This window comes from Eriocheir sinensis, chromosome 2 (assembly GCF_024679095.1).
Source record: "Eriocheir sinensis breed Jianghai 21 chromosome 2, ASM2467909v1, whole genome shotgun sequence".
NCBI classification, from domain to species: Eukaryota; Metazoa; Arthropoda; class Malacostraca; order Decapoda; family Varunidae; genus Eriocheir; species Eriocheir sinensis.
Window position 1 is genome coordinate 10,907,627 of NC_066510.1, and position 14,878 is coordinate 10,922,504.

Below are 14,878 nucleotides of genomic sequence, written 5' to 3' on the forward strand. Positions count from 1 at the left end.
AGACTGCAATCTTGTACATTAGGATATTAAAAAAAAGACGGACTTTTAACCCTGCCTAGAGAAGTTTCTCGCTGAGTACTCATCGCATGAACAAATAGTAACCTATCACCGCTAAAATAGCAACCTTTCCTCGCATGGTAAATCTCAGAAACGAGAAAAAAAACAATGGAAACGGTTATCAGGGTGATCCTTAGCAAATATAATCCAAAACAATAATGTGTTAACCATTAGAGTGAGTTGGGTATGGTTTTGGAGTTTTACCAAGACGTACTAGAAGTTACCTCCTTTTCATCCAAAATATTGCAACACGTCCAGTCTATGAGAGTGTGACCTTGATGAGACTGAAATATTCATGAGTCGGTTTTAACAGATAAAGCCCAGTGGGAGAAATCACATCGAATAATATTAGCCATATGGTGTTTTGATTTTCTCCATGGAGACTATCAGTGTTTTGATTATCTCCTTGGAGACTCAGTGTTTTGATTATCTCCATGAAGACTATCATTGTATCGATCATCTCCATGGAGACTATCAGTACAGTGATAGTCGTGAGCAGCACTCGGCGACTGCCACTCCCAGGCAGAGTCTTGCCGCCCTAAAGAAGAGTGTCCGCCCACCACGCCCGTGACCACCTCACGGAACACTGCCACGGCGAGGAGAGTGTGTCAGACCATCACAGTCCCTCAACACCACCACCACCACCACCACCACCAGCGTCATGGAGGCTGCAGGGAGGGGCGGTAGGAAGGCACGGCGGAGACGGGCTAAGAAGAACATGAACACTGGCGGCAGCCCTGCGGAGTGTCCTGTGTGCATGACAGGCTATGATGACACAGTGCAGCGGCCGCGCACCCTGCCCTGTGGCCACACTGTCTGCACGCTGTGCATAGATCAGCTGAAGGTGCAGGGCCGTGTTGCCTGCCCAGAGTGCCGCGTTAGCCACGCCGTGCCCAAGGGAGGGCAGTTCCCTGTCAGTTATGCTGTTGAGGCCTTCATAAGGATGATGAGAGACGCTGAGGTGGCTCCAGCAGCAGCAGCCTCGCCGCCACCCAGTGCCGGGGAAGGGAAAGGAGCAGCAGCGGCAGCTGACAAGAAGGAGGCGGCGGGTCTCTCCAAGAAAATGCGTTCCTTCCTGCAGGAACAGGAGACCACAGTTGTGGCCGCCATCACCGCCTGCCGGGAGGCTCAGTCGCACCTGGACCAGTACCAGACAACCCTGGCAGGCTGGGGCAAGCGGCAGCAGCAGCTGGAGGACAGGCTCCTGGGACTGGTGGACCAGAGCAGGAGTGCCAGGGAGCTCCTGCGGCAGGAAGAGTCCCGTGCGGCGGTCAAGGAGGAGGAGCTGAAGAAGTGGGAGCAGAGGATGCAGGCTTTGTTGGAGACGTTGCGCACCCTTACAACAGAGCAAGAAGCAGGCGGGGCGGTGACTGAAGTGTTTCGTTGCACTGGCGAGGCAGAGCAGGCGGTGGAGGAATGTCGAGAAGGTTTTCCTGATGCTAGCACCGTCACCACCGCCAGGAAGGTAAACGCGGCATCTAGTGCAGCCCTGGAGGCTGTCCAGGCAGCTCTGGAAACACTTGCTACAGAGGAGCCATGGCCCCAGTCAGACCCAGACTCCACCGTCATGGACAGACTGCACCTCATCTGGACAGGGAGCTTGACGGCCGAGGACCTCCGCAGCCTGACACAGCCCGCCAGGCGCCTGCTGGAGGCTGGCCGGGTGTTTGCTGTCCACCAGGCGGAAGGTCAGCTCCGACACGCAAAAATAAGCCTTGAAGCCGGCCAGCTGTGCCTCCACGCCCTGAAGGACCTTCCCCTGCCACTGGGCGCGGCAACCCTGCAGGTGAGCGAGGTTGTGCCGCCCTCCCCCCCTTGCACGGTGTTCCTGGACCTGTCCTGGCCGGGCAGCTCGCCGCGGCGGGTCCGGATCCGATTGAGCCCCGACACCCCGCGGGGCAGACAGTTTTTATTGTTGTGCACGGGGCAGCGCGGCCCCTCCTACGTTAACACCAGGTTGTACGGGGTGGGGCAGAAGGGGAAGGCGGGAGAGTATGTGATGGGCGGGGATTACGAGAGTAACGATGGTAGTGGATCATCAGTCCTGCTGCCTGGCCTTGATGAGGGTGACTACCGGAAGTCAGGACGGGCAGGGGATGTGTTTGGGCTGGGTTGGAGTGGCCGTACCCTGGGTGAGTGTGGTCAGTTTGGCATCTACACCAGAGACCGTCAGGATGGTGGTGAGTCTCTTGTCTTCGGTGACGTGATGGACGGACTGCACGTGGTGGCCGAAGCAGCCCAATACAGGGACATTAAGGAGGTGACTGTGGCGGATTGTGGCGTGGAGTTGTGGGGGTAATGGCCACCACCACAACCACAGCGACAATATGGACTTGATTATCGTGAATGTTTTAATCTTATCCTTTAATTTTTGTGTCGTTCGTTATTTTATATATCTATCATTACATAAACGCTTGATATGTCTTCATTCTTCGGTGCATTCATGTAACATTAGGGTGATATTTTTTGCATTATATTAACGCTTAATATTATGTCTTGATTTCTCTCTGCATTCCTGTGCCCTGCTGTGCTGTGTAGGAAGTCTCTCTCTCTCTCTCTCTCTCTCTCTCTCTCTCTCTCTCTCTCTCTCTCTCTCTCTCTCTCTCTCTCTCTCTCTCTCTCTCTCTCTCTCTCTCTCTCTCTCTCTCTCTCTCTCTCTCTCTCTCTCTCTCTCTCTCTCTCTCTCTCTCTCTCTCTCTCTCTCTCTCTCTCTCTCTCTCTCTCTCTCTCTCTCTCTCTCTCTCTCTCTCTCTCTCTCTCTCTCTCTCTCTCTCTCTCTCTCTCTCTCTCTCTCTCTCTCTCTCTAATAATAATAATAATAATAATAATAATAATAATAATAATAATAATATGCACCCTGATGTTAACCCCCCCCCAAAAAAAAAATTAACAGGTTACGTTGACTCAATTTTAGTTCATTAATTTTACTTCTTAATTTGGGCAAAACCAACAGCAGCTAACCAAGTGGTCAGCGTGAGGGCGCGGTGAGTCCGTGAACCTTATAGCTCGTTTCCGTTTAAACCCCGATCGTTTCCGCTTCTTGCTGCCACTACTACCTCCATTTCTACTACTTCTGTTATTCAGTTATTTTCTACTACGGTACTGCCACCACTACCACCACCACTACTACTACTACTACTACTACTACTACTACTACTACTACTACCACCTGTTGTTGTTATTATTATTATTATTATTATTATTATTATTATTATTATTATTATTATTATTATTATTATTATTATGATTGTTATTTTTGTTATTATTATTATTATTATTATTATTATTATTATTATTATTATTATTATTATTATTATTATTATTATTATTATTATTATTATTATTATTATTATTATTATTATTATTATTATTATCGTTGTCTATTATTATTGTTGTTGCTGTATTGTCTTCATTGCTGGCAATTATTTATTCTTCTTCACTTATCACCACAAAAATATACATGTCCCACTTTATGCTGACCATCAACGTCTATTTAAAAACTGTTTTTCTTAGTGTCAATTTTGCTGTTAATTCCGGTTGTTTATTAGCAGAAATGTTTCCTTTATCACGTATAACAGACTTGCGTGGTAATGTTTCCTTTATCACGTATAACAGATTTGTGTATTTTGTGAAGGTAATCAGTTATCCTCATAACACACAATTGTACCTGATTTTCTTTTATTTTTTTTCTGTATTTATTATTTGTTGTTGATAAATATATATTATAGCCAAAAAAATATACTGCTTATATTATTATCATTATCAATATTATTATTATTATTATTATTATTATTATTATTATTATTATAATTATTATTATTGTAATTATTATTATTATTATTATTATTATTATTATTATTATTATTATTATTATTATTATTATTATTATTATTATTATTATTATTATTATTATTACCTCCGCCAACGAAGTTAGGAGTAGGTTATACTTTCGGTCTGGTCGGTATGTTTGTTTGTTTGTTTGATCGTGAATAGTCTCCTGTGCACAATTTTGCGGATATCTCAACCAATATTTCAGGGAAGCTTTGTGTCCATCCAGAATAGAAACCATTAAATTTTTGATGTCAAAGGTCAAGGTCAAGGTCACAGTCTCCTGTGCACAATTTTGCGGATATCTCAACCAATTTTTCAGGGAAGTTTCATGTGCATCTAGAATAGAACCCACTAAATTTTTGATGTCAAAGGTCAAAGGTCAAAGTCAAGGTCGCACAAAACGTCAGATTCACATATTTTTGGCTATAACTTCGGTTCTCCTCATCGTACAGACTTCAGACTCGGTTCATATTCTAGCGCCTTGATCAAAAAGAATTTCATCAAATTTCCAAACAAATGCTTCCATATGATGCACCTTGCATGGCCTTGCCTTTGATCTTTGACCTTGACCTCGAAACGTTCACCCAAGGTCAAAGTAAAAAAAAAAAAAGAATTTCATCAAATTTCGAAACGTTGATGCCCATACCAATTTTCAGGACGATCTTTGGGGTAGGTGTGCACTCTCCGAGTGCTATGAGTCTAGTTATTTTTATTATTATTATTATTATTATTATTATTATTATTATTATTATTATTATTATTATTATTATTATTATTATTATTATTATTATTATTATTATTATTATTATTATTATTATTATTATTATTATTATTATTATTATTATTATTATTATTTTTATTATCATCATCATCATCATCATCATCATCATCATACTGTTACCATTATAGCATAAATATTTTGTTAATTAAAATTTATAATAATATTGTCTTCATTGTAAGGGTTACTGTTAACTATTGTTTATTACTGTTTTATTTTACTTTTTTTTTTTTTTATAGCGGTGGCGTACAGTCACGCTCTCTGTCGTGGATATTAAGAGCGCGTCAGGTCCGTACTAGAACAAACATGTGATTCAAGAGGCCAAGGCAGACCAAGGAAAAAAAATCCTATAATTAAAAAGGGGAGAACAGATGGATTGTTGCCCGTTGCGCCGCGCGGAAACTCATTGCAGCACGTTGCATTGCATGTTGCATACCACTGTATTATTTTTTCATCAGATTCTTTCATATACCAAAAGAAAGATAAAAAATCACAGAATTTTATAAGCCAAAAATAACAATTTTTTTTTTTTCAGGCCGACCATTTGCAACCCCACATTAAAGTCAGTCTCACTCTCTCTCTCTCTCTCTCTCTCTCTCTCTCTCTCTCTCTCTCTCTCTCTCTCTCTCTCTCTCTCTCTCTCTCTCTCTCTCTCTCTCTCTCTCTCTCTCTCTCTCTCTCTCTCTCTCTCTCTCTCTCTCTCTCTCTCTCTCTCTCTCTCTCTCTCTCTCTCTCTCTCTCTCTCTCTCTCTCTCACACACACACACACACACACACACACACACACACACATGTAAATTTCATGGGTTGAGGGCTTGTCGTATGTCTGTCTCGTTTGGAAAAGGAGGAGGAGGAGGAGGAGGAGGAGGAGGTTTGCATTGCTCTATAGTGAAGCTTCTATTGGTATGGATTAGAGAGAGAGAGAGAGAGAGAGAGAGAGAGAGAGAGAGAGAGAGAGAGAGAGAGAGAGAGAGAGAGAGAGAGAGAGAGAGAGAGAGAAAAATTGGCGGATAAAAAAAAATAGTTGAGTTGATGAAGGATTTTTACCTTGAATTTACGTTTTTTTTTTTGAGACTCAGTGAAGGAAGGAAGGAAGGAAGGAAGGAATAAATGGAAGCGAGTTGGGAATAGAAGGAAGGTAATAAAGACAAGGAAGGAAATATACAAGTAAAGAAAGAAGAAAAGAAGGAGGAAAAAAAGGCAAGGATAGAAGGAGGATTGGGAGGATGGGGATGTGGAATGGAAGGAAGGAAGAAAGGAAGGAACAAGTGAATGAAGAAAGGAAAGATGGAATGAGAAAGTGTGAAACGAAGGCAGGCAAAGCGAGGGAAGGAAAGAATGCAATAGGAAGGGTGAGACGGTGACAGGGAAAGTGAAGGAAGGAGTGAAGGGAAAGGAAGGAAGGAAGGAAGGCAGGCAATAGGTAACGAAAGAAAGAAGCAAGGTAGTAATGAAGGACAGAAAGAAGGAATGAAGGAAGAACTGAAAAAGAGGAAGGGAAGGGTGGAAGAGAAAGGGGAGAAGAAAGCAGGGAAACAATGAATGAATGAATATAGGAAAGAAGGAAGGAATGAAGGAAGATAACGAAAGAAGAAAGAAGAAGGAAAATACACAAATGGAATAAGGAAAATAACACGAATAGGAAAGAAAGATAAATGAGGAAGAATGGGAAGGAGTGAGGCAAAATAACACACACACACACACACACACACACACTCAGGGGGCCTTTGCTAATAACATACGATTTCTGATTCGCCCCCAAAAATATTAAAGTTAAATTGAAATGCAAATATGGGGTTGTGTTGCTAGGGAAGGGGGGGAGGGGGTGGGGAGGGAGAGGAGGGGAGGAGGAGAGGGGTGAAAGGGATGGGATGGGGAGGGTAGGGAAGAGGGGTAGGGGCTGAGGAGGGGGGTTGGGGGTGATTAGATAAAGGGGGGAGGTTTTAAGAGGAGTAGGGGAAGGGGGGGTTAGGGGGGTGACTAGTGGGAGGGGGAGGTTATGAGAGAGTGATAGCTGTGTGTGTGTGTGTGTGTGTGTGTGTGTGTGTGTGTGTGTGTCGAGTCTTTGTTTGATGTGTATTCTTTTTTTTTTCTTTTCTGTAAATAAACGGAACCTGCTTTTTCTTAAGGAGGAGGAGGAGGAGGAGGAAGAGGAAGAGAACAATATATAGTTTTAGTGGAAGCAGGAAGTAAAAAAAAAAAAAGACAAACAAAAGAGAAAAAAAAGAGAAAAGAAAACGTTACTAAAACAGATTACAATGAAGACAAAGAAAGAGCAATTAATGGGAGGAGGAGGAGGAGGAGGAGGAGGTGGAGGAGGGTTAGGTGGTTAAAACAAAAGGAAGGACATTCATACATACATACATACATACATACATACATACATACATACATACATACATACATAGATACAGAGACAGACAGACACACTTGCATAAACCTTGAGACTGCGAGTGGTAATAATGATAAGAAAGATAAAGGTAAAATGAAAAGGAGCTCAAAAGTTGCAGCACCCTTCATATATTCCTCATCAACGACTGTTGCTTAGATTACAGGCTCACGGAGTAGAGGGTAAAGTTTTGAACTGGGTCAAGGCATGGCTTAGCAATAGGAAGCAAAGAGTGCAAATCAATGGTAAAAGATCTGACTGGGGATGTGTTACGAGTGGGGTCCCACAATGTTCGGTATTAGGTCCACTTTTGTTTATTATTTATATCAATGACTTAGATACAGGAATTAATAGTGATGTCGGTAAGTTTGCAGATGATACGAAGATCGGTAGAGTAATTGAGTCGGATCAGGACGCTAGTATTCTCCAGGATGAACTAAACAGATTGTATGACTGGGCGGATAAATGGCAGATGGAGTTCAATGTAGGGAAGTGCAGTTTTCTGAGTGTAGGTAGAAACAACCCCTCTCATAACTATTGCTTAAATGACACTCTCATAAGCAGGTCTGGGTGCTAGAGAGATTTAGGGGTCTTAGTGAGCTCTGATCTCCGTCCAAGGGCACAATGCATTCAAGCTAGAAATCGATCAAACAGGGTACTGGGATTTATTTCAAGGAGCGTAAGCAACAGAAGCGCCGAAGTCTTCCTCAAACTGTATTTAGCATTAGTTAGACCTCATCTTGACTATGCGGTTCAGTTCTGGTCACCTTACTATAGAATGGATATCAAAATGTTAGAATCAGTGCAGAGGAGGATGACTAAGATGATTCAGGGGTTGAGAAACTTGCCATACGAGGAAAGCCTCAAACAGTTAAACTTGCATTCTCTAGAAAGGCGAAGGGTGCGTGGAGACATGATAGAGGTTTATAAATGGATGAAGGGCTTTAATAAGGGGAATATTCATAAGGTTTTGTTGGTAAGAGAACCGGGTAGGACACGAAGTAATGGGTTTAAAATGGATAAATTCAGATTCAACAGGGACATAGGCAAAAATTTGTTTACTAACAGGGTTGTGGATGAGTGGAATAGGCTTAGCAGTTATGTGGTGAGTGCCAATACAATTGTCCCATTCAAAAATATATTAGATAAATTCATGGACAGCGATATTAGGTGGGGTTAAATACACGGGAGCTTAGGTTCAAAGGAGCTGCCTTGTACAGGCCTACCGGCCTCTTGCAGACTCCTACGTTCTCATGTTTTTATGTTCTTATATTCCATGTTGGTGGTGGTGGTGGTGCTACTACTACTACTTCTACTACTACTACTACTACTACTACTACTACATAAATGATACCTCCACCCATGTTTATTTTCCCGACACATAATCATGGAGGGCTCCATAGCTTGGAGGTCATTAGCCCCAACTCTGTTCGCTAATGACTGTGACATCCAACCATATCACTAATACTACCTAACACTAAATCACCTATCATCTATTATGTCCAGATCCCCCTTTCCTTCCCTACTCAAGTCACTCCCGACCCACCTTAATGTCACTCTCCACCACTGTAGCTTCATGGTCCATATTGGAGATGTTGGTGGCTTTTGGACCAGAGTGTTTGGTGCCCCTGAGACATAGGATGGCCGACCTGAGCAGGGAGAACGAGAGGCGACACCTCATCCAGGCGACAACGTGGCTCCTTGGCTGATGCTTCTTTTCTGAGATTAGTTTCGCGAGGCGTGCGTAGAAGCATCGGGCCCTGGGACCCATCCCGCCGGATGTGGTGAAGACGAGGTGGGTGAAGCTGCCCTGATCCACATGTTGGATTCTTTCACCGTATGCCCTTGTCTTCTCCTGCTCGTTCCTGTGGTGGGCGGCTTGCAGGGGCAGCTCACGGTGACAGGCAGCCATCGGGTCGAATATGCGGATGTCCATGAACGCCCGCTGTCCGCGCACCCAGAATCCGCGGGCACTTACATCAACCCGTGCCTCCTGTGAGGTATTGGCCGTCCTGTACCGAAGGTGTTCGCCGTCCAAGGGAAGCAGTGCCGGCTCGGTAGTGACGTCTTGGCATACCTCCCCGAGCATGCTGGCTGTCAGATCCCTCACTTCATCGTGTCGAATACAGACGAAGCCTCCCTTTTTACATGTCATGGTGTGGGTGACATCATTTGGTGATCCACATGCACAGAGATCAGGCAGTCCCTCAATCGGCCAGCCATATCTCAGAGCAACGGCGTCGACAAATTCTTGTTTGTTGAGGCTGAAGCCCTTTGCTCTGATTGGTAATGACGTTAGCCAGTTAGAGGCGCCTGCCTCCTGTGCTGTTTGTATTTTTCTACCCATTTCTGTGGACAGGTGGTGTGTAAGACGGTCCAGCTCGTCTTTTTGGGCCTGTTGCCTTTCTACTACTACTACTACTACTACTACTACTACTACTGTTATTATTATTATTATTATTATTATTATTATTATTATTATTATTATTATTATTATTATTATTATTATTATTATTATTATTATTATTACTGTTATTATTATTATTATCATACTGTTACTAACATAAATATTTTGTTAATTAAGATTTAGTTATATTGTCTTCATTGTAAGGATTACTGTTAACTATAGTCTGTTTCATTCCATCTGTCCACCAACTAAGCGGGAATATTGATGGATGTGGCACCTGCGCATTTCTTGTTCGTGAATACGTGAAAATCAACTGTTGTGATAAATATTCAAGCTTATTTTTCAATAATATATTTGAATGTTGAAACGGGTCCCAGGACAGAGCCTTGGGGAACACCACTGGTGACTGGCATCCACTCAGAGGTCACTTCATTTATTACAACTCTTTGCTTTCTATTGCTTAGCCAGTGCTTGATCCGTTCGTAAAGCTTACCCCCGATACCTATTTCCTTGATTTTATGAAGCAACTTGTAGTGTGGGACTTTATCAAACGCCTTCTGGAAGTCCAAATAAATAATATCAAGTGATTTAGAAACATCATAGACTGCAAAAAGCTCGTTATAGAGCGTTAATAGATTCGACAAACAAGATCTGTTGTTACGGAAACCATGTTGCGAGTCCAGGATTAGCGAATTACTAGGTAGTTAACTACTTTATCTCGAATAATTGTCTCAAATAATCTACCAATAATTGAAGTTAAGCTGATTGGCCTGTAATTATCCGGTAATTTTCGGTCGCCTTTTTTGAAAATGGGTGTTACGTTAGCCATTTTCCAATCACTAGGAACTATACCATGGTGTAAACCGTAAAGACATATTAAACAGCACTGTTAAAGGTCTGAGTATCTCTCGATATTTCTTTAAGTAATTTTGAATATATTTTATCGGGTCCTGGACTTTTGTTAGTTTTAAGTACTTGACTGCAGCGCTTTGAGAACCTCATCTGTACTGATTTCAAAGTCAGGGAGGGAATGACTGGGATTTTCAATAGTGTTAGGAACAGCAGCAGTATTGGTAGAATTACTATTGAAAACCGAGGCGAAATAAGAATTTAACGTGTTCGCTATGCGTTGGCTGTCTGTCACGATATTGCCCGAATTATCAGTTAATGGGCCAATCCCACTTCGAATCTCTTTTTTGTTGTTTACATATCTAAAAAAACTTTTAGGATCTGACTTGCAATTTACCGCAATATATACTTCGTACCTCCGTTTCGCCTGTTTGATTAAACTTTTGACTAGTCGTCTTGCTTCGTAGTACCGTGTACTATTTTTGGTAGAGTTATCTGTTTTCTTTTGCCTATATAACCAGTTCCTCTTTTGGAGAACAAATTTGATTTCATTATTAAACCACGGAGGATTTTTAACTTTTCGGCGCTTTTCACAAGATTGCACGGATTTATTTTCTTCAGTAATAATCGAGCTTTAAAGTCTCGCCAAGATTCTTCTACGTCGATGTTGGATACTAATTGAAAGTTCATTAATGACTGTCTTATTCTTTCAAAATCCGCTCTTTTAAAACTGGGAACCAATACCTTATTCTTTGCAATCGTTATTTGAGCTCTTATATCGAGACGCACCAGTCTATGATCGCATGATCCGAGGTGTTCGCCAACGCTAACATTGTCAACTAAGTTCTCTTGGGTTACTAATACAAGATCAAGAATATTATTATCGCGCGTTGGTTCACTAACCATTTGGCTAAGGCAGTTATTTTCAACGAAGTCTAACATCCTGTGCGATTCCCCCTCGGATCCCGTGAGTGTCTGCCAGTCTATATGCGGTAGATTAAAATCGCCCAAAATCAATGCATCACTGTTTCGGAGTGTTCTTTGCAAAACGCTATACATTATTTCATCATCCTCGCGTGATTGGCCTGGAGGCCTATAAGTGACGGATATGTTGATTTTTAATTGATCGGTATTTGTACTCACGCTCACGTGTTCTACAGTACTGTCCTCTGGTGTTTTATCAACGGGCTGTAAGCTACTTTTGACGTAAAGAGCCACTCCTCCACCTCTACGATTAACTCGGTCTTTATTGAAAAATATAAAGTTATCTATATTATATTCAGAAATTAAGTCATTATTAGCGGTGTCAATAAATGTTTCAGTTACGGCAATTACATCAAAGTCTTCTGTTTTAGTTAGGCACTGCAATTCATCGATCTTATTTCTTAAGCTTCGATCGTTACAGCTAAGAACCCTTAAATTGGGTTTTGTTATACCTCGAGAAACGGAGTTGTTAGTTGTTTTACGATTTACTGAAGTGGTGGCCGCATGACAACTGTTTATATTTAAGTGGACGGGGTGTGAACGCGCGACTTGCTTTTTTGCTCTAAAGTCTCGAACAGCGCCGTGAAGCAGCCTCCCAAATCTTGCCGCTCCGACTGCAGACAAATTGAGTCCATCTTTCTGAAATAGACTCCTCATGCCATAAAATTGATCCCAAAAGTTTACGTAGCCGACGTCCATTTCCCTGTAAAGAGTTTGAAGTCTGTTATTTAGGCTAAAGGCCTTACTGTAAAAGATCAAAGCAGCCGACAATCTGGGGAAAACACCTGAAATGATCACATTATTTGATTTAGTCTTGTACTGCTGGGTAAGTCTCCGGTACTTCTCCAGCAGTTCCTGAGACCGGACATTGCAGACATCATTGGTAGTGTGAATAACAAGCAGTGGGAGGGGGGATCTCAAGAGCAGCTGTCACATCGTCGATCCAGGATAGTAATAGTTCCGTCTTCGACGAGGTACTCTGCCGCAAAACTCAACGACCTGCTGGCGAATCATGGAGTCACCCACCAGGAAGGTGCTCTCCTGCTCGTCCTCCTCCTCCAGAACTGCAAACCTGTTGAAGCAATGAAAAGGATAAATTGCTTATCTGGCTGGTTTGGCTCCTCCCTTCACGACAGTAAAGCCATCATGGGCAGTGCCACTACCACCCTCTCGTTGCGTGGTGTTGTCCGCTGGTGTCGACGGTACTGTTGAAAGCAAGGGGGCGGAGGGAGAAGGGTTAGGCACCACAGCAACGTTAGCCTGGATGAATTCCTGCAAGGAGGCAACAGTGCGAGAAAGCTCTATTATTTTATTCTGACCTGCTTCCATTTTCTCTTCTTGCTCCTTCAGTCTTGTCTCGAGATGCTGCCTGGTGAGACACAGTTGACAGACAACAAAACGCCCTGTAAAAAAGTGAGCTGAGAAACTTCCGCTACAAGTACTGTAGTTCTTTAGCGCCATCTTAGCTGAAAGTGATTATTAATTGCCTGAAATGAAAGAGAGAAAAACAAATACTATTAGTAGTATATTATCGTCACTAGCACCACTTGTTGTCGGCAGCACCTGAATTAGGAATTAGGGGAGGTACAAGAGAGAGAGAGAGAGAGAGAGAGAGAGAGAGAGTCAGTCAGTCAGTCAGTCATTCACTCAGCCAGCCAGTCATTTAGACGGTCAGTCATTCAGTTATTCAGTCAGCCAGTCAGCTAGTCAACTAGTCAGTCAGTCAGCCAGTTAGGCAGTCAGTCAGTCAGTCAGCTAGCCAGCCAGCCTGCCAGTCAATCAATCAGTCAATCAGCCATCCAATCTGTCATCCAGTCAGTCAGCCACCCAGCCAATCAGTCAGTCAGTCAGTCAGTCAGCAGTCAGTCAGTCAGTCAGTCAGTCAATCAGCCAACCTATCAGTCAACCATCCTATCAGTCAGTCAGGCAACCTATCAGTCAACCATCCAACCAGTCAGTTAACCATCCATTCAGTTAGTTAGTCAGTCAGTCAGTCAGTCAATCAGTTAGCCAGTCAGTTAGTCAGTCAGTCAGCAATCAGTCAGCCAGTCAGTTAGTCAGTCAACCATTCAGTCAGGCAGCCATTTAGTCAGTCAGTTAGCCGTTCACCCAGCCATTCAGTTAGTCAATCAGTCATCCAGTCAGTCTATCAGTTAGTCAATCAGTCAGTCAGTCAGTCAGTCAGCTAGCCAGTCTGCCAGGCAATCAATCAGTCAATCAGCCATCAACTCAATCAGTCATCCAGTCAGTCTGCCACCCAGCCAGTCAGTCAGTCAGTCAGTCAGTCAGTCAGTCAATCAGTCAGCCAACCTATCACTCAACCAACCTATCAGTCAACCATCCAATCAGTCAGTCAGGCAACCTATCATTCAACCATCCAATCAGTCAGTCAGTCAGTCATTCACTCAGCCAGCCAGTCATTTAGTCAGTCAGTCAGTTATTCAGTCAGCCAGTCAGTTAGTCAATGAGTCAGCCAGTTAGTCAGTCAGTCAGTCAACCTATCAGTCAACCATCCAGTCAGTCCGTCAGCTATTCAGTCACCTTCAAACTGTCAAACTTTTTATTTCACTTTCCTTTTTATTTGAGTTTTTATTGCCAGGAACACTTACCTTTACCTGCCTTCAATTAGCGGTGCGTTGTAAGCATCCGATATGCGTGTGTGTGTGTGTGTGTGTGTGTGTGTGTGTGTGTGTGTGTGTGTGTGTGTGTGTGTGTGCTCCTCTTCATCCTCGACTCTCTCCCTACCGTTTCCTCTCCCTTTTTTTTTCCTTTTTTTTTTTTTGTTATTTTATTTGTATTATTTTCACTTTTTACACGAACTTTCCTTTTCTTTAACTTTTTTTCCAGATTCTCTTCAGTTATTTTCCTTTTTTCTGTGTCTGTCTCTTAACACACACACACACACACACACACACACACACACACACACACACACACACACACACACACGTTGCAATTTAAAAGTTTTCCCGTGGCAATACTTTCAGTTTTTTTTCACTTCGCGTTGTTTTATATATTTTTTTCTCGTACTTTTTTAATTGCGTGCTAGTGAAAATGTGTGTGTGTGTGTGTGTGTGTGTGTGTGTGTGTGTGTGTGTGTGTGTGTGTGTGTGTGTGTGTGTGTGTGTGTGTGTGTGTGTGTGTGTGTGTGTGTGTGTGTGTGTGTGTGTGTGTGTGTGTGTGTGTGTGTGTGTGTGTGTGTGTGTGTGTGTGTGTGTGTGTGTGTGTGTGTTTTGATGTCTTTGATCATTAATTTCCTTTTTTTTTTTTTCTCCGGCATTTTGAACAGTTTGGTTTTAAACGGCTCGTTATTATTGGCATTTATTCATTTATGTAGTTTGATATATACTCTTATTTATCTAATTATTTATTTATTTATTTATTTTTATGCCCGTGATTTGAGAAAGGGACAAAAATGGGTCATGTTTCCTTACCTATTTAAATTTGATTGTTTATTTATTATGTATTTAATATTTGTCTATTTTTGTCTATACCTTTTTTGTCTACCTTTTGTTTGCTTATTTTCACTTATTTTTAATTGTCCTTTAAGGTGTGTTTCGTTTTTTATCATTTCTCCTTCAAC

General features: G+C 42.4%; 1 protein-coding gene across 1 annotated transcript; it reads left to right on the top strand.

The window, feature by feature from the left end:
- Positions 1 to 276: 276 nt before the first annotated feature.
- LOC126997924 (uncharacterized) lies at positions 277 to 2,664 on the top strand. The gene has a single exon (XM_050859156.1). It carries the CDS (start codon positions 719 to 721, stop codon positions 2,354 to 2,356), a length of 1,638 nt encoding a protein of 545 aa, XP_050715113.1. The 5' UTR covers positions 277 to 718; the 3' UTR covers positions 2,357 to 2,664.
- The last annotated feature ends 12,214 nt before the right edge of the window (positions 2,665 to 14,878 follow it).

Coding starts and splice junctions, on each gene's coding strand:
- LOC126997924 (XM_050859156.1), top strand. CDS start 719: ATGGAGGCTGCAGGGAGGGGCGGTAGGAAGGCACGGCGGAGACGGGCT.